Below are 19,906 nucleotides of genomic sequence, written 5' to 3' on the forward strand. Positions count from 1 at the left end.
ATGATCCTGGAAGAAAAGATCTTCTTTCACTGGAAGAAACCAGGGACCAGCTGTCTTCAGATACCATAGTAACTGAAACAAAGAATGACAAGACCAGAATGCAGCCAAAAAGGCATCTTTTGACAATGCCCAAGGGTCCCAGGTCCTAGAGAGGCATTGAATCCATGGCTGGGAAGCCCCAACATCTGTATATCTGAATTAAGTATTTCATGTTGCTGGAACATTCCTTTGAATCTTCAAAATCTCAACTCGAGTAGTCTTTTAACGCATATTATGCACCTGGGATGAAGCAAGATGAAAGTTCCATGAGGCAAGGTCCTACCCAGGATTTAATCTGTTTTGCTTCCAATAGGTGCCACACTGTGCATGTCCATTTGCCTGGGCACATATGAAACTGTAGTAGAATTGTTCATATACAATTTGACCTTGCAACTCTTCTTGGGAGGCTCAAAAGATTTCAAGATTTTCAATCTGAATAACTCCACATACATTGTGCTGCCCTGCTCAGAGAGTACTGTATGTCCCCAAACCATGAAGATTGGTACCGGAAGACAAAACAATCCAGTCTCCAAGACTGAGGGGCCAGCTCTCCGACAGATTGAACTTGTCCAGCCACCAGGTAAAGCTGTTGTTTACAATGGGTAATATCAAAATAGGTTGGATTAAAGTTTTTTTGGTACCACTGGTGAAGGAATAAAATCTGGACCATGTTTCTGTTGCATTTCACACAAGGTGCTGCCATAAAAAGAAGCAGAAAGAATTCTGAAGGTGGAAGGCGGAGGCATTGGTGGGCTGAGAGGTAAGAGAGCTGACTGATCTTGCTCTGAATTGAGCATCTTTTGAAAGGAGGTAATTTTGCCTTCTCAGGTATTGAAGAGACTGGGAGGGAATTCACTGGCTTCTCTGTCTTTCACCCAACCAAAATCCTGCAAAAGCTTTCAGAGCCAACAGGACTTTCAAAAGGTAAACGGAGCTGTTGTCAATCCAAATGAAAGTGCTGAGAGTGTTGTAGATGTTAAACCATAACTGAGAATCTCAGAAACCTTCGATGGGGTCTTAAATATCAAGATGTGGAGGCATGCAAATCTATTGACAGGAGCTAGTCACCTGGATGAAAAACTCTGATTATAGTCTCCATTGATTCCATTTCAAGTTTCTGACCTTCATAAAACAAAGTTTATTCTCTGTAAGTCTAATATTGATCTAAACTAAGAGGAGTCCAATATAACTAAACCTTTTTTCTGTGAAAGGAACTGGAGCAACAGAAATTGACATTTTAGAGATTGGAATTTTAGGATATAGCTCATTGAAATTACCCAAACTACCCATTGGTCTTTGTTGGTATCTGCCATATTCTCATAGTGACATTATTCCAAAGGGTCCTAAGCAAATGGCATCAGCTGCAGTCCAGGTGATGGAGGGAGGAAGGTGTGTTAGGTATAGAGGGAAAAATGAAGAAACAGTAAATCCATATTGCCCATCCTTTAATATAAGGCAGCATGTTATACCAGACATATACAGTACCTTGCCACAAGGGTACTCAGGATAACATTCTAGTTGGGAGTGACACCTGCCCTTTCACCATATCAAGGCCGAACCTGGATGGACAGATGGAGTTCTTACTGGAAAAGCTGGAGGGTCCTGGATCTACTAAGAGGACATAAAAAAAGGAAAGCTCGTGTGAGGGCGAGTAATCTCTTTATTGCTACGCTGGAGGGCTATCCAAGGGTTAAGGGGGGCAAAGCCATACCTATCACTGCTGACATGGGGAGGCAACAGGAAAGAGAGCTTTCAGCATAAGGAAAGCTGAAAACCCGAGCCATGAGGGCTGTCACTGAAGTAATTCTACTGCTGTCAGCAATGATCCCATTATCTACCAATTCAAGCAGTAATTCTTACTTGACTGCTTCTGTCAATTTACCCACTGGAGGAACAAGAAAAGCTGCATTTCTAAATGTGTATTATATTTCTGCTCTCCTAAAATATGAACAAATGTAAAAATATATTTAAAAAATGCAATAGCTTATAGTTGATATAGGTGATATATGAAAATGCATGAGAGTGATTTTATGTACATAACAAACATGGTCACATGACAGCACCTTAAGATTGGCAACATTAATATCAAGTAAGTGACCCAAACATCGAACTACCATGCATTTTACGCCAAAGGGTGTCTTTACAATCTACACTGGGTCAGCATTGGTGAAAAGTGCAGGTATTTGGATAATATTTTCCTTAATTTCTCCCTTAATAGTGCCGAGCCTAACATGGAATCTTGTAAAATCAGCAATGCAAAGTAGTCCAATAAGACTGCCTTTATAGTGCAGCTCTCACAGTCTTACAACCGTGTTTCCCTTTCTTCCCAATAGAGATGTCTTCTGTATCTTTATCTTCTCTTAACTTATTGATGCTCCCTTTCAACTCGTTTCTGACGAACTGCAGAGATAAAAAGACCCTGGGTCATTAGAAATGTTCATGATCTGCCTACTAGCACTTCACAGGTAGCTATGCTGTATATCAAGGGTGTCAAACTGGCGGCCCACCAGCTGTTGCCAAACTACAAGTCCCATGAGGCATTGCAAGAATGACGGTTACAAGCATGACTCCCAAAGGCATAGGCAGTATGGGACTCTTAGTTTGGCAACAGCTGGAGAGCCGCCAGTTTGACAGCCCTGTTATATATCATTAATAATGAAAAAATAAACATAATACATCAAATGGTAATTTTACTATACATAAACATAACATGATTACTTTACATAAACACTATGGGGGAGATTTACTAAAACTGGAGAGTGCAAAATCTGGTGCAGTTGTGCATGGTAGCCAATCAACTTCTAAATTCAGCTTGTTCAGTTAAGCTTTGTCAAAATCTGGAATCTGATTGGTTTCTAAGCAGAGCTGCACCAGATTTTGCACTCTCCGGTTTTTATATCTTTAAGCCTGGGCTCACATATATGTGGTGCGCTACATTACATGTGATTCGCACAGGAACCGCACCACATTCCTTTGCAAATCACATGCGATTTGTGTGCGGTGCAATCGGTAGCCATACATTTTGTATGGCTCTAATCTCACTGCAGCCGCACCAAAAAGGTGAAGGACCCTTTTTTTGGTCCGCACTAGAATTGGATCACATGGGTATTCACACCCACGCAATCCGATTCTGCACATCGCACTGCGTTTTGCAGACCGCTTTCGGGGTGTTGTTAACATACACACCCGCAGCGGTTCACACGAATGGGGTGCGATTCTGATGCGGTGCGGAATTCTCGGGCCGGGGATCCTGATGATGAGCACCCTCATAGTTCATTAGACTTCCTGCAATTCAGTAACTGTCTGCCCGTGTGGGCAGTACAGGCAAGATAGCTGTAGTGAGTGTCTGCAGGAGCCTGTTATGGTTCACGCTTTTTTTACCACCAAAAAATGCACATTTATTACTTTAAAAAGCAAACTTAGACTGTAAGATTTGCAGGTTTCATAGTATTTTATTAGTGCAAAATTCTAATAGATTCCACAAGAGGGAGCTCAAGGTCTGAAACAACAGTAAACGTATATGGCGGTACATAAAACACATACAGGGTAATATAAAACACATACAGAGTAATATACAGCATATATATCATTGACAATGTACTGTAATCAAACATATGTGGTTGATCTTGAATGTACAAGTATGTGCCTTATCCAGACCCCCCTACTGAGGGAAACAACATCTGTTGGCCAGGAAAATCCAATCCAGCTGAAAGGCAGATGCAGATACTGAATGGATAATAAACAAAAAATATGGTTGGGGTGCAGAGCGTAACACAGTGCACCTATGGACTCATTTAGGTTCCTCTGTGACAGAGCTAAAATCAGTTGAAGGAAACCTGTCATGAATGCCTTGCCTTCTTATATAAGCATCCTGGTATCCAATGGGTTAAAGCAATGTCCCAGCTGCTGCTACTGGCCCAATAGACCTCTGATGTCTCCATAAAGAGGTCCTGTCACCTGCCCATGCTATCACTTAGGGCAGGGGTGGGCAACTGTGGCCCTCCAGCTGTTGGTGACCTACAAGTCCCATCATGCCTCTGCCTTTGGGAGTCATGCTTATAACTGTCAGTTTTGCAATGCCTCATGGGACTTGTAGTTCTACAACAGCTGGAGGGCCACGGTTGCCCACCCCTGACTTAGGGGGCTTCTTCGGCCCTTTGTTATAGTAATGAAGTGAATTGAGAAAAATAAAAAAGGGTTACAAAAATTAATTTTGATAAAATAAATAAAAATGATGTAAAATGAAATTTAGGAGCACCCCTGTCACTCCTAGACACACCTCATTGCAAACACACAGCATAGGGTGTGCACAGGCAAGTAAATATAAATTGTGCCACACATGTTGGGTATTACCGTGAATGTCAGAGTGAGAGCAACAATTCTAGGGCCGTAATTAATTGTTAATTATAAACTCATAACCTGTAAAGACTTTAAAAATGTTACCTATGGACAATTTTGATTAGATTTGATTTTTTGAGATTTTGTCTGTGCACACAATTTTAAGGCTTGACATGTTTGGTATCTATTTACTCAACACAACCCATCTTTTACGTTTTAGAAAAAAAATAGGTATAATTTTGTATTTGCACAAAAATTAATTTTAATGTGCTTTGTCCTGAAAATATGTGTAAGATAAACAGCCGCGCAAATGTCACGCAACATAAAAAATTACAACAGGCACTATTTTATTCTCTATGGTCTCTGCTTTCAGAAAACATAAAATAGTTTAGAAGTCTAAAGTACTTTCTAGCAAAAAAATGCAGATTTTATTATGTGTGTAAAAAAACTTTAAAGTTTCCCTGAAAAATAAAGGCTGCCAGTGGTCTCCTGATGAAAATTCCTGCCATGGTGCAACTCTAGATTTACTAGTTCCTGGGTCACTGGCCAAGAACAAGTATTAAGATCTTGGGTACTTATCTTGGGTTTGTGATACAGAATGTAATAAAGTCAGAAAGCAAACATGGTCATGGGCTAATTAGGTTTTTCAGGAAAGGGTCAACAAGGGCAGCTTCCATATAGCCATGGCTGGCAAGACTGCTACCTTAGCATTTAACTGCAATTGCTATTCAAAAAGCATCATGTTCCCTTGCTCTTTCTGTACCAACATACCTTTTTCTTACTTCCATACATTTAGAGCAGGTTACCAACCTTTGGGAATGTATTTATAAAACAAATCGCATAGCTGTTCATCCATCAAAACTGCATGTAAATAGGGAAGAAGCAAATGTTCTTTAAATCAAATTTTATTCTTTGATTTTTAATTAAGAAAACTGAAAAGGGGAACACCACATTATGGTCACTGGATGGAGCTAAGGGGCATACTTCTCTCCTATGATACTCATCACCATCTAGTGGCCATAATAGGGTATTTTCTCCATTCTCACTGCTTTGCTCAATAAATAACATTCTACCTGCAGAGAATATAGCCAGAGGCGGCTCAAGGCTTAGTGAGGCCTTAGGCCAGGGGTAGGCAACCTGCGACTCTCCAGCTGTTGCAGGACTACAAGTTCCATCATGCCTCTGCAAGTCATAGCTGTAACTGTCAGTTTTGTAATGTTGCAGTGCCTCATGGGAAATGTAGTTCCACAACAGCTAGAGAGCCGCAGGTTGCCTACCCCTGCCTTAGGCAAAACATTGACACGAGTCCCCACTCATGCCCTCATCCATAATGGGAAAAATAATTAAAAAATAGGTGTATAAATTAAAAATTAGCTGTATAAATTGCCCCATATATCCAGCAAAGAGATGTGCCCCACAAATCCAGCAAAGAGACATGCCCATTATATTTAGCAAAGAGACATCCCCCATATATCCAGCAAAAAGAAATCCCCTATATATCCAGCAAAGAGACATCCTGCATATATTCAGCAAAGAGACATGCCCCATATATTTAGCAAAGAGACATCCCCCATATATCCAGCAAAGAGACATTCCCATATATCCAGCTAACAGCCCAATCCAGCTAAAAGACAGCCCAATCCAGCTAAGAAACAGTTCAATTCACAGTCAAATCCAGCTAAGAGGCAGTCCCAGCTAAGAGACAGTCCAATCCAGCTAGGAGATAGCCCAATCCAGCTAGGAGACAATCCAAACTAGCTAAGAGACAGCCCAATCCAGCTAGGAGACAGCCTAATCCAGCTAAGAGATAGCCCAACCTAGCTAAGAGACAGCCCAATCCAGCTAGGAGACAGCCTAATCCAGCTAAGAGACAGCCCAAACCAGCTAAGAGACAGTGACAGAGACCCACATCCAAGCAGCAAAGCCCTTTGTATTGCAACATTGCTAATCAATAATTTATCTTTACAACGGCAGCTGTACAACTTCTCTCAATTGTCTGTTTCCACAGCAGTGCAGCACAGTGATCACTGAGGAGCAGTCAGGCTACATGTGGCGTTGCTGTTCTTCTACACAGATCCCAGTGCGACTGCCGCCAAGGAGCATCCGGTCTGCAGGGAGAGGCAGAGTGCGGTTGATATCACTCCGCCTTCCCTTCCTCTCTCTAAGGCTGTAGTGCAGCCAGAACTATTCAGCCCTATCGACGATTGTCGGCTTATCTGGCAGTGCAGCGGCCACCAGCTCACTTTGTGGCCAATCTCCAGGCCAGCCCAGAAAAAAAGCCCTGGCGTTAGGCAAATTAGGCAGCCATGAGGCCCCTGTGAGTGCAAACCATAGGCAGCCGCCTAATTAAAGAACCATCTCTGCTGAGAAAACTCGGTTTTACCCTATTTGCACAGAATGAATTTACATACAGTTTCAATGAACAAACAGCTATGTGAAGTTTTTTTTTGCACATTCACTCATTGGTAAATGCTAATTAACAGCCCTATCTGGTCTACACAGGAACAGTTACGAATATCCGCCCCTTACTTTCACTAAATAAAGTACCGAACTAATTCAGCATCCATCCCAAGCTTCCAGTGTGAACTGTCCTGTGCTGCTTTATTCAATACTCTGTATAGGGCTGTTAAGGAATAATGTATAGGATGCCAGTCCATCGTTGAAAGCACAATTCAAATCTGCTACAATTTGCCTTCATTTTCTTCTAAATTGTGTGCCATCCTAATTTATAGGCCACGATAAGCTATCAGAGTGTGATATATTATTCTGTGCTGCTTCATTCCATACAAAGCTGCTAAGGTTTGATGTATAGGATGGCAGTCCATCACTAAGATCATAGTTCAAATGATTTCCCCAGCTAGTAGGACTATGGAAGTGACAGCTCTATTTTATACAAAAAGACATAGAAGGAAAAATAATGGATCTGTTACTTCACTAAAATTAGATCTGGAAACTCCTTGTGAGGGAATGTTCCTCTTTCCCTTTGACATAACCTAGAAATAAATTGTGGATGACTCAGAAAGCTGGACAGAACACTTGGCTTGGAATAGAAGAGTACAAAGATGCGGCAAGCTATCACAGTATTTGCCATTAGTATTTTTATGCCAACATCTTGAAGATGCCCCCACACATCCGACGGTAAATCTCAATCCCTTTCTTTATACAGCCTGCTGATCCTTTTAAAATGTGTCCAAGTCCTGCCTTACTGCTGAAGAGTAGGATGTCCAAAATGAATTACTGATTTACTGCATTCCCATATACAGCAACAGAATAAATGAATGGGTTTCTAAAAGGTCATCCCCACCCAAAACTGGCATGGAGCCTCGTGGGCAGAGTCGGTACGGTTTTATAACATCTTGGATGCTCTAACAAGGTGATTTGACTGCCATAAAAAAACATGGAACTTTAGAAAATTAAGTCCTTCTAGATTACTTCAGGCTGGCTCATTTTGCAGGTATAACTATGTAAAACATTAAAAATAAGTGCCTATACTGTTTAAAATCCAGTAATACACTGTCCCACCCTGCTCTGTATATGCTCAGTTGCTCTCTAGTTTTCGGCAGTGTGCTGAAAATGTAGATGCCAATCTGCTGACAGCCTAAAGATTTACTGCTGCTCAGGGGCTTTGGGCTTCAGCAAGAAAAAACAGGAACAATGCCAGAGGCAATTTACAGCACACACTAATTTCAGTAGCAGAATTATTAATGTACAATGTATGTTCCATGCTAAAGACCATTATTTTTCCTCCAGTTGTTATGGGTAAAGTTTTTCTTTAATTCCTGACTCTCTTCCAGTTTACCTGGGAATGGGTGGCACAGTGGCTTAGTGGTTTGCACGTCTGCCTTGCAATAAATGGGTCATGGGTTCGATTCCCGACTATGGTGCCTCCTGCATGGAGTTTGCATGTTCTCCCTGTGCTTGTGTGGGTTTTCTCCAGGTGCTCTGGTTTCCTCCCACACTCCAAAGACATGCTGGTAGGTTAATTGGATCCTGTCTAAATTGGCCCTAATATGTGTATGTATGAATGCGAGTTAGGGACCTTAGATTGTACACCCCTTGAGGGTTAGGGACTGATGTGAATGTTCAATATATAAGTACATGAAATGAAATAAATAAATTGGTTGCCCCTGCTGATTTATGTGTACAACAGCACCCTCTGTTTTATTCTTTTTAATATAAAATAAAAAAGAAATTCCAACATGGAGAGTAGAACCCCCTCACAATAGTCACAGTGGGTGTGCACATCAAGGTACCTAAATGCAAATATCTCAAGAGAGATAAGCAAAGTAGTTTAATTCTTCAGATACCAAAAACTGAAATATCAATTTTGGGTGGACTGGTTAGTTAAAACTGTTAAGATGAATTACATCTTTCCGCTGCTGTAACCCCCTGGTGGCAGAACAGGGGGACTTGTAGACCCAGCTGCTGCACTTACACTGACTGAGCTGTCACTTGCAGCTGCCCTCAGATGCCGTTTGTGTTCAGCAGCCAATGGGATGAGCTCCTAATCTTTGAGAGCCAATCACAGTGTTTATGTGATTGTGACACAACCTCTGCCTCTCGGCATTAACACCCATTTAAATGGCTGCTAGCAGGAAGGAGTTAAGCTGACTCTTTTTATATATCTATAAAGGCATTGGGGCTGATTTACTAAAGGCAAATACACAGTTCACTTGGCAAGGGAACCTGCACTTTGCTAGGGAATTTCTCCTGGAGCTTAGTGAATGTGGTGAAGCTCTGCTGTCTTTCATCACCCAGTCAAGGACAAGAATGCTGTTTTTTTTTTATTTTCTTGGCACGTGATTGAGTATTCTTTGCAAAGTAAAAATTCTGCACATTCACTAAGCTCTTGGGACAATTCCCATGTACTGTGCAACTCCCCTTGCAAAGTGAACAGCCTATTTGCCTTCAGTAAATCAACTACATAATGTACATTTAAATAGATAAATGAGTCAAAGTTCTTGTTGTGAAAAAGTCTCTGAAATTCAAGCATGATATGGTAAGTCAATACATACATATATACTGTATTTGTTAAACTGTGCAATATGGAAGACATGAGCATATGTCTGCAGCAAGATTAGAATTCCCTAGTCCTGATGCCTGACTTCTGTTGATCTTGGCAGAACAGAAATCGATATCTGGTGTAATGCACAGCTATACTGTTCAGTGGTCTGTAGAGGTAATTATATCACATTCAAGACTCACCTAAGTCATTATTCTTTGTAATGGCTGCTGCCGCTCTAGTCCTTGGACCTTGCTGTGTAAATTGATATCCAAATTTCAGAATTGCTGAGTTCTCTTCAAGCATTTGAGCAATTTCCATCTCCACGGCAGTCCCCAGCTGCTGTCTCTGCACACAGGGAAATGGATGTGAGCCATGGCGGAGTCCGCTCCCATACTGCCATGCTAAATAAATGATTACACATTTACCTGATTGGCAATTTTGATCTCAGTTAAGGTCTTATTCTCTTTCAGGACTTCCACAAGAGCCAGGATTCCACTTCCCGTGATAAAGTTTGTTTCCACGTTTAGACTTCTCAATGTTTTATTCACTTTCAGCATATCTGCAAAAGCCTGTATAATGACAGAGCTGTTAAGTCCAGAAATACTTATACTCTTCATTATACTAAATTCCAGCCATGTTCACAAAATGCACCAAAACTGCAGCTACCACAAGTATGATTTTTAAAAAGAGGGTAAAAGTAAAAAACAGTAACTATCACAATTGATAAGATTGGGTGCTCATTACCTTAGCCGACTTAAATCAGTAAACTGCCACAAGAATATAAAAAAAAAATTGGGCTCCCCTTCAGGTTGAAAGTGACATTAAACCTTTGGGTTTTTTAAATTAAAATAATAAACATACTCATATACTTACCTGCTCTGTGTAATGCTTTTTCACAGAGCAGCCCTGATCCTCCTCTTCTGGGGTTCCCTTTTCCCTCTTCTTTGGTGGCTGCCCCCATGGAAAGTAGATTCCCATGGGGGGACCCGTGCGGGCTCGCTCCTGAACCACCCTGTCTATGTCCACTGACACAGAGCGGGCAGCTCAGCCCCGCACATCGCTCCTGTATCGCAGAATTTGATTGACAACAGCAGGAGCCAATAGCTCCCGTTGCTATCAATCTGCCCAAGGAGGAGAAAGACAGAGGCTAGAGCCGCTGCTCTTGTGCACATTACTGGATCGGATCAGGCTCAGATAATAAAAAGGGAGAGCTTGAGCACAGAAGGGTTTTCACCTTAATGCATAGAATATATTAAGGTGAAAAACCCTAAGGCTTTAGGACCACTTTAAGTCATAATGTACTAATATGCAACGCACACTAGCACATTATGGCAGACTTACCTGCATACGGAGCCCTCTAGCGCAGCACTGTCAATGCTCTCCGACGCCCCCCCACCTTCACCCGGTCTTCCTTCCAGGTTCATGGGCTCCGGCTATTTGAATGGTCGGGGATGCAATGACATTTCTTCAGCACATGCGTGCGAGAGCCCCAGCCAAGGCACGGCGCTCTGCATTCTACTGCATAATGTATGCCCTGAATGCAGAGCATCAATGCACATGCGTGGGTGACTCTATTGGTTTTTGCTGATGAGATTATCTCCTAAACAGTACACATTTAGTAGGTATTAATTGTAGCTACAGGTAAGCCTGACTGTAAGCTTACCTGTAGGTACAACCTAAAAGATAAGTTCACCGTTGGGAACATGCTACATGTTTTTAAGGTGGAACATGTAACATGTTCCCAATGCTGCAGCCGTGGCCCACTGACCCACCCCCCCAACCCCCCCCCTCCGTGGCAGAAGTACGAGGAAAAGTTCCCCCTACTAAATGGTTGATATAAACAGCTTGGCCATGTGGGACTCTGCCCACATGGCCAGGTCATTCATTCACAGTATTCTGTGAATGAAATAACTACTTAGTGGCTGTTGGCTTGTAGTCCTTAATGAACTACCATGGCACTGTGGAGCGCCATGGTAGTTCATTGATTCTTCCTGTCAGTAAATCTACTTGCATCCTGTACGGGCAAGCAGATATTCTGACAGGTCTGCAGGAGACCTACACGGCACCAGCAATCTGCTGATCGCTGGTGCAATGCTTTACAGGAACCTGCAGCCAAAAATAATAAATGCGCATTAATTATTTTTGGGCAACAGGTGAAGATATCCTTTAAAAAATAGAGTTTGCCACCGCTTTAAGAGATGACATCTGATTCTAAAGGCAAAGCTGAGACTTTCTTTTTGAAAACCTTTAATGGTGGTTTCAGAAAGAATGTATTTATTTTGCTTTCTTTAGAGGTGGTCAGCCTAAAGCCAAACTCCAAGTATATGACTTTAAATAGTTTGTTTGGGTCAAGCTAGCTCAAACAAACTATTTTCTTGACTAAGAAATGTGCCTGCTCGGAGAGCTGTATAAACGAAGTGTAGCATCAGCTATACACAGTATACAGCTCAGTGTTCCGGCAGCGGGATGGGGATTTCCAACCAATTCCTGGAACAAAATCGAGTCAAGCTAAGAGATGCACAACCTTTCATAGGAAGTATAGGGGGAGATTTACTAAAACTGGAGCAATTAGAATCTGGTGGAGCTGTGCATGGTAGCCAATCAGCTTCTAACTTCAGCTTGTTCAATTAAGCTTTGGCAATAAAACCTGGAATCTGATTAATTTCTATGCAGAGCTGCACCAGATTCTGCACCATGCAGTTTTAGTAAATAACCCCCATTGTATTTTTTAGAAATGGATACAAGGCTTCTACTGATTGGATGAGGTGGAGATTGTGGCATCGTCAACCTGCCTCTACACATCAGCCAATCAGAGAAAGCCTTGTATTCATTCATAAAATACAAGACTTTGTGTGAATAGCTGAGCAGCGCAGAGCCCGGCCCTTTCTACGCAACTGCCAAAACACTGTGTTGTATACTGTATGCAGACGATGCCACGTACAATTTATACAGGGCTCCCAGCGGGTGTATTTATTAGTGTAGGAAATATTTGTGGCCAGCTTGGCTCAAATGAAGATAGTAAACCTGAGGTTCAGCTTTACAGACCCTCAATGCCAGAGCCACATCATTTTGATTTAAAGCAAATAAAAAGGACAACAAATTCTTTAAGCTTTCAAGAAAAGGCAGGCTCCCAGCAGATTCATTGGATGGTCAATATAGCACTGAACCCCATACAAACAGTTAAATATACAGCATCATTCCTAAACTATCAGAGAATTTTCTATACTATTCTGTGCTGTTTTACTCAATACTCTATACAAGGCTGTTAAGGAATGATGTATAGGATGGCAGTTCATCCATGTAGGAAAGGATTCTCTGTACTTTCTCCATTGGCAGCATTGTGTACCTTGGTACTATGAAGCTACTGCAGCCTCCCACTCTAGCTGAGCCAAGATAGACAATCAGGGTTCATACTGCACACATTGTAGCTACAGAATGTGATATATATGTTTAAGGGTGAGGAGAGGACATTGATCCATGCAGTTCAACCTGATTGTGTTTGTGATATGGTTATTAATATAGAGGCACGGATCTCTAATGTGCTAAATCTATGGCTCAGCAGGATACATGAGGGAATGTTTTTGTAAAATGTGTACCTACACTTCTCCCAGGGAAGTCACATAACCATGACATACTCAAAGCTTCTTTAGGCTACCTATCATAACCCCAATGCTATTACCACCACTAAAGTCAATAGGAACTGTTACCCAACAATTACTGCCTGGACTGTCTCATATACAGTACTAACAATGTTTGATACAAAGCATTAATCTACAAGGTAGGTAACACTGATTATAGGTAAGGATTCTGTGAAATAGGTATAAGTGAGCGCTAAAGGTAAAAAAGCTGCTGGACACAAAAGGTACCAAAAACAACCTCCAAAATTCACATACAGATAAGAGTGCAGCGCTTATAAAAACAAATGAAACATTTAAAATCTATGACACACAAAATTATATATCAAAGTGCAAGGGTGTATAACTGCAAAATGCAGGCAAGATATAGTTCCTATGCTGTCCCTTATAGGGTGACTTGATATGGTATAAGTGCTCAGTTCACAGTCTCCCAGTAGGTGGGGTGAGGTGGGGGATCAAATGGATCCCTGTTGACACACGGTGATAACCAAGAAAAACGATATGTGGCGATATCCAAAATTGGTATAAGATTGTGCACTCACCAGATGCACAATCAATATGCTCTCATAGCATAGCATACCTCCTATGTGTAAGTGCGGTTGCACGAAACGCGTCAGCAGGAACTGCGGCACAGTGACGTACTATTGCCACCAGCACCACTGGGGTCCCGGCGGCCAACTTACTTTCTTGTCTGGTCAGTATTGTGTTATTATACCCTTTTATGCTGGATGGAATAAACACACGCATGTTCAAGCAGTATCACGCTATTCTGGCCTCCTTTTCTCTCTGGGGCTCTTTGGTGAGCTTCCAACCACCTACAGAGCCAAGAGCAATAGGGGAACAGAGCCATGCATGACAGCTGAGGGTCCACAACGCGGAAATAGACCAGACCTTGCTTCAGATGAGTCCTGGAGTCATACCTTAAGAGGGGTTCTCTTACATGCGCATATTGATTGTGTATCTGGTGAGTGCACAATCTTATACCAATTTTGGATATCACCACATATCGTTTTTCTTGGTTATCACCGTGTGTCAACAGGGATCCATTTGATCCCCCACCTCACCCCACCTACTGGGAGATTGTGAACTGAGCACTTATACCATATCAAGTCACCCTATAAGGGACAGCATAAGAACTATATCTTGCCTGCGTTTTGCAGTTATACACCCTTGCACTTTGATATATAATTTTGTGTCATAGATTTTAAATGTTTCATTTGTTTTTATAAGCGCTGCACTCTTATCTGTATGTATAGGTAAGGATTGCTACAGATGAAAGACTTCCAGTAAAATAAATTTAAATACAAATCTTGTGAGCTTGTAATTTCCTGTGCTCTCAGCTTGTCCCCAGTACCCTCTGTGGGTTACAAAACACCTTCCTGCTGTTGGAAAAAAGGAGAAGGGAGTGTTCTGTAGTCCTGTTCTTGGGTAACATACTGCTCCTTCATAGATACAGGACAAGATAAACTATTGTTGGTATGCCAAAATATTGGGTGCAAGGTGTTTTTTTCTTTTTTTTTGTTTGGCTGCACCAAGTAGTTCAGTTTAAAAAATCCCAAATGCAACTTTTCGCACAAAAAGTCCCACAAATGTTAATGCAAAAAGGGGTGTGCAGTAGTACACTAAGAAAATGATAACACCAAATACACTATACATGCTGCAACATATTTATTTATTTATTTGACATGCGATGTGCCAGAATGTCACGTGCAACAATTTGCATTCTTCAACAGCCAGTCCTAGTGTATCTGGCCCACAATGTGATGAGTGAGAGTTATCACGCCACGACAGGCAGCATGTTACTGGCAGGATCACCAGGTAGATATCAAAGTAAGGAAAAAAAACTGAAAAAAACAACTAATGCAGCCACCACATGGAAGGACTGTTAAGCTGCAATATATTGCATTTTTGTTCTTGGGTTTAGATACACTTTAATTAAATAATTCTGTAATGTGTGTAATGACTTACTATAGATACTGGATCATTACTTCTTGTTGCTGCAAGGCTGAAAGACTTCACATGGGTATTCGACTCCAAAGCTTTTGCAAATTCTTTCAGTGTTGGTATTGGAATGTTCTAAAGTGCATAAAAAATATGATTACCGGCATACTATAGCATTTTACCAGTATGTTGTGGTTTATGGCGAACATGATAAATGGACACAATCTGTAAATAATTTTTATATCCAGGTAATTAAACAAGCAAGCATATGAACAAATTTGTGACAGAATCCATGCAAATCAGACTCACTAGCGGACATATGTGTGCACAATAGATAACAGAGCTGAAGTTTTAATAAAGTAACCCATATTAAAGGTGGTATATCCTTCCCAACTCTGGACACCCAAGCCCTACCTTATGCTCTTTAAGCTCAAGTTAAGTTATGGTGATTTTTATATAGGCACATTGCCTCAGCTTGGACCAATGTAAGTATGTACGTTCTATACCTGGGGGTTCCCCATGGAAGTTGGAAATCACTGTAGTAGGCACCACTACTACAGCGATTGCCGCTAGCTTCTGGGTCCTATGCTGAGTGACTGCCCTGCTCCTTATTGAACACCGGAGGTCACCCGCACTATTCAGGGAACACCTTGAATTTTCTTAGTGAATGTAAAGTGTTCTCGGATTGGAAGGGGTGGAGATTGTGATGTCACAGCCCCCCTATCCACCTGTGCAGTCAATTAATGCTTTGCACTCACTAAGAAAATGCAAAGTTTTCCCTGAATGGTGCCCATACCAAGCGAGCAACCTTATTTAGCACAGGACCCAACAGCCAGCAGGGATTACTGTAGTAGCAGTGTCTACTACATTGATTTCTAGCTTTCATGGAGATCCCACAGGTAAGGCGCATGCATACTTACACTGTTACAAGCTGAACCAATGTAGCTATGTAACAAAAAATTGCCTTACCTGGAATTCATATTTAGAGTGACACTAAACTCTTTATTATTTAAAAAAAAATATATATTCAATAAAATATTCTTAAGCCAAAAGGTCTCTTCTCAGCCCCCACCAAATTCCTTTTTTGCTGTTGTAATCTGATGTCCTGTTAGAGGGTGGCTACTTTCAATCTCTGTGCTCCCACTGTGTGTAGGAATGTGGCCACCCTCTCTTCCTTGATGACATGATCACAACTAATGTGCACAGGAGAGGTATGGGAGCTCACAGAGAACATTACAAGGAGGCACAAAAACAAAGTAAGAAACAATTTCATGAAAAATATATTACAGGGCCATTAAGTAGTGGATGTGTATGGATTTTTGGAAAATAAGGATTTAGTTTAGTGTCACTTTAAGCCTGCCACGCATGGCTCAAAATTCCAGACAGCAGTGACCCTGTCAGCACCACCCAGCTCAAAAAACTTCACATAAAAAATCAAAGCAAACTGGCAAAAAAGTGTCGAACGAACACTGACTACTTCCATTCAGATGCAGTCACTGTTTGGGTATTCTGACAGCCATGAGTGCCAATTGTCAGAATACAATAGCAGACAGGGGAGATTGCTTTATCCATGATTTTCAGGATGGATAGAATTTATTCAATTTTTCTCATTTAGTCCTTGGGCTGAACAAGATAAATCTGTAAGTGTAAGCTTTAAGCAGTGAGTAGTCATGTATTCATCTGTATTTAAAAGGCAGTTAGAGCACTGATACATTTATACCAACATGTACATGTAACTGCTGAAGGCATGGAAGCCTACACTAACAGATGTTATAGGACAGTGATCATCTGACAATTCATTATTTATTAAACACTGCTTTGTCATGAAAATCTGTCTTTGATGATGGCTGTGATAAATCAAAAAGGGACAGATTTCCGCACTTTAATTTTAAACCTCCATCATTTTCTTAAATATAAGAACAGAAATATAAGAACTGACACCTGGTCATGGAGGGTTTAAAGTGGAAATCCAGCCAATTGTTTTTAAATGTTTTGGATATAGAATGGGCCCATCTGTCAAACCCTTTTCTTTTCAAGCCGACTTTTGGCTGAGTGGCAGGTTAAAGGGATCGTATACACCTGAGCCCAAGAGCTAAAAATGGACTTTTGATTTTGTCTAGCTGATAGGAAAGAGTTACCAATTCTTTTAGTCAAAATCTATACATTACAATTTATACTTCCAAAACTAAATGAGTTTCTTTGCAGATTGCAAACTGACCAAACATAACAAAGGATTTGCCATCAGTTTAAACACATATCATGGGTTTGCATGGTAATATTATAAGTAGAGTTCTCCACTTACAGTATTTTTAAATATAGATTAAATATTTGAGTTATTTCACTTTGTGAGAGTTACCTTAATGTTATTCAGGTTAACATCGAGAAGGAAAGGATCATTGGCTTTTATCCTCTGCAAACTCTCTTCTACGTTTGTTGGGTTTGGGGGCTCATCAAATGCTGGTTTTACTTTTTCAGCTTTGACAACATCTGAAATTGAAGGCCATTGTAATAAGATCAGATGAATATGCCTTTGATTATCATTGATAATGAGTTGATGCAACAAAAAGAATTAGCAGAAAGTTGTGTGCATGAAATAACCAACCAGAGGTTATATTTACATAACACAGAGAAAACTTCTGATTATTATCTAAGCAGGATGTGTATTTCTGATCTGAACTTAAAGCGGAGTTCAACCTAAAAAAAAAAAGTCAGCAGCTACAAAAACTGGAGCTGCTGACTCTTAAAATACAGACAATTACCTGTCCCTCGGTCTAGCGGTGTCCTCACCACTGCTGGTTTCCCTGGCCATCTTCTCTCCCTGGCGCTGGCATCTTTAGTGTGGGCACCTGGCTGTGACAGCTTGCGGCTTCACAGCCGGGTGCCCACTGCGCATGTGCGAGAAGTGCTGCGCTTTGTGAATGGCCCCATAGTATTCTGGGACATGTCATGTGTCCCAGAAGACTACAGGGAGGGAGGACAACTTCCACTTCCGAGCTACCAGGCGATCGCAGCGAAAGTGGGAGCGGGTACCTGTCAAATTCTGGTACCCGCTACCCCCCACCCCCCAAAGGTGCCAATCCTTAACAGGGAGCGGGAGACAAAGACTTAAAGCGGAACTTCCCCTTTTGGGTGAAGCTCCGCTTTAAAGGGGTTGATATACTAAAGGCAAATGGACTGTTTCCTTTGTAAGGGTAGTTGCACTTTTCAAGGGAATTTTCCCCAGAGCATAGTAAATGAGGGTGAAGCTTTACTGACTTCTATCATCCAAGCAAAATTTCTTGCACACGATTGGATATTCTTTGCAAGGTAAGTTTTCACTGCATTCACTAAGCTCTGGGGAAAATTACCTTGCACAGTGCAAGTTCTTTTGCAAAGTGAACAGCTTATTTGTCTTTTGTAAATCAACCCCAAAGGGTCTATTTATTAATGGCTTTACCCAAGATTCACAAATTTTTCATTTAATCACCCATTTTTCCAAAATAATCTTATCTGAATTAAAAAGTTGAAAATAACCATTTACATACACACACTGAGCACTTTATTAGGTACACCTTTCCACTACCGGTTTGGACCCCCTTTTCTCCTTCAGAACTGCCTTCATTCTTTGTGGCATAGATTCAACAAGATGTTGGAAACATTCCTGAGATTTTGGTCCATACTGACATGATACTATCAGGCAGTTTCTGCAGATTTGTCGGCTGCACATCCATGAACCGTTGATACAAGGCACGATGAATCCATGCCTTCATGATGTTTATGCCAAAATCTGACCCTACCAGGCAACATTTTTCCAGTCTTCTATTGTCTAATTTTGGTGAGCCTGTGCGAATTGCAGCCTCCGTTTCCTGTTCTTAGCTGACAGGAGTGGTAATGGGTGTGGTCTTCTGCATGGTATGCTGCATACTTTGGTTGTAAAGAGTGGTTATTTGAGTTACTGTTGCCTTTCTATCATCTAAAACCAATCCGCCTATTCTTTTCTGAAATCAACAAGGCATTTTAGTCCACACATCTGCCACTCACTGAATATTTTCTCTTTTTCTGACTATTCTCTGTAAACACTAGAGATCAGCAGTTTTTGAAATACTCAGACCAGCCTGTCTGGCACCAACAACCATGCGACGTTCAAAGTCACTTAAATCCCCTTTCTTCCCCATTCTGATGCTCGGTTTGAACTTCAGAAAGTGGTCTTCACCACATATAGTTCCTGCCATATGATTGGCTGATTAGCAATTTGTGTTACCAAGCAATTGAGCAGGCGAATGAGCGCACAAAGCCCTCTAAGCCTCTGTCATGAGCAACCATTGCTTAGTATAACTGTTGCTATTTGATAATACACAGTGCTATAATATTCAGACCATCGTGTTCTAAAATCAGCCCCTGTACTGTCCAGATATCAAGAGTAGACAATAAACGCAATTATCTATACAGTTAAATTAAATTATATATAAACAGCTTTACTTCTAAGGTCTACTCCATCTTGTCCATCTTCATTACCCTCTGTTCTGCTTGCAAAATGCTGCACTCCGAGGACAGCTATAAAAAATGAAGACAAGGGTTAGGAATATAGGTTTTGTTAGTACAGATGGCTGAGGTCAATATTAAAAGGCTGCTGAAATAACTCATCTCTTCAGGGAAGCCTATCCCATCTCTGTCTAACAACTGAACTTTTCTTTCTTCATCAACTCATCCCCACAAAGTTATTACCTTTTTTACCCCTTGCCTTTCCCTTTTAGATTGTAAGCTCTTTTTAGCAGGGACCTCCTATTCGTGACTTGAATTTTATTGCAGCTGTTTGTCTTTATTTATTTATTGTAATGTGCTGTGCAAACTGCTGCCACAATATAAATCCTATATAATAATATTAATGCAAATTATGTCTATTTGGCTTGATAAATATTGCACAGAGAATTAAAATATTTGTATTCATGGTTTCTACTTTTCTCTAGAA

The 19,906-nt window shown here is 41.1% G+C and overlaps 1 protein-coding gene across 1 annotated transcript in view; it reads right to left on the bottom strand.

Moving 5' to 3' along the window:
- Nucleotides 1–1,467: 1,467 nt before the first annotated feature.
- Nucleotides 1,468–19,906, bottom strand: part of LOC149442480 (tropomodulin-2-like) — a 156,036-nt gene continuing 137,597 nt past the window's right edge. Inside the window, exons 5-10 of the mRNA XM_089656085.1 lie at nt 19,417–19,491; nt 17,315–17,445; nt 14,986–15,093; nt 9,808–9,951; nt 9,583–9,727; nt 1,468–2,439 (exon numbers count right to left, since the gene is read on the bottom strand). Of these exons, the coding sequence (XP_089512211.1) occupies nt 2,405–2,439; nt 9,583–9,727; nt 9,808–9,951; nt 14,986–15,093; nt 17,315–17,445; nt 19,417–19,491 (638 nt within the window). The 3' untranslated portion in view covers nt 1,468–2,404. The remainder of the gene's footprint in view (nt 2,440–9,582; nt 9,728–9,807; nt 9,952–14,985; nt 15,094–17,314; nt 17,446–19,416; nt 19,492–19,906) is intronic.

The sequence above is a fragment of the Staurois parvus genome, unplaced genomic scaffold, assembly GCF_062004578.1.
Source record: "Staurois parvus isolate SC_StPar_1 unplaced genomic scaffold, SC_StPar_1.0 ptg000885l, whole genome shotgun sequence".
NCBI classification, from domain to species: Eukaryota; Metazoa; Chordata; class Amphibia; order Anura; family Ranidae; genus Staurois; species Staurois parvus.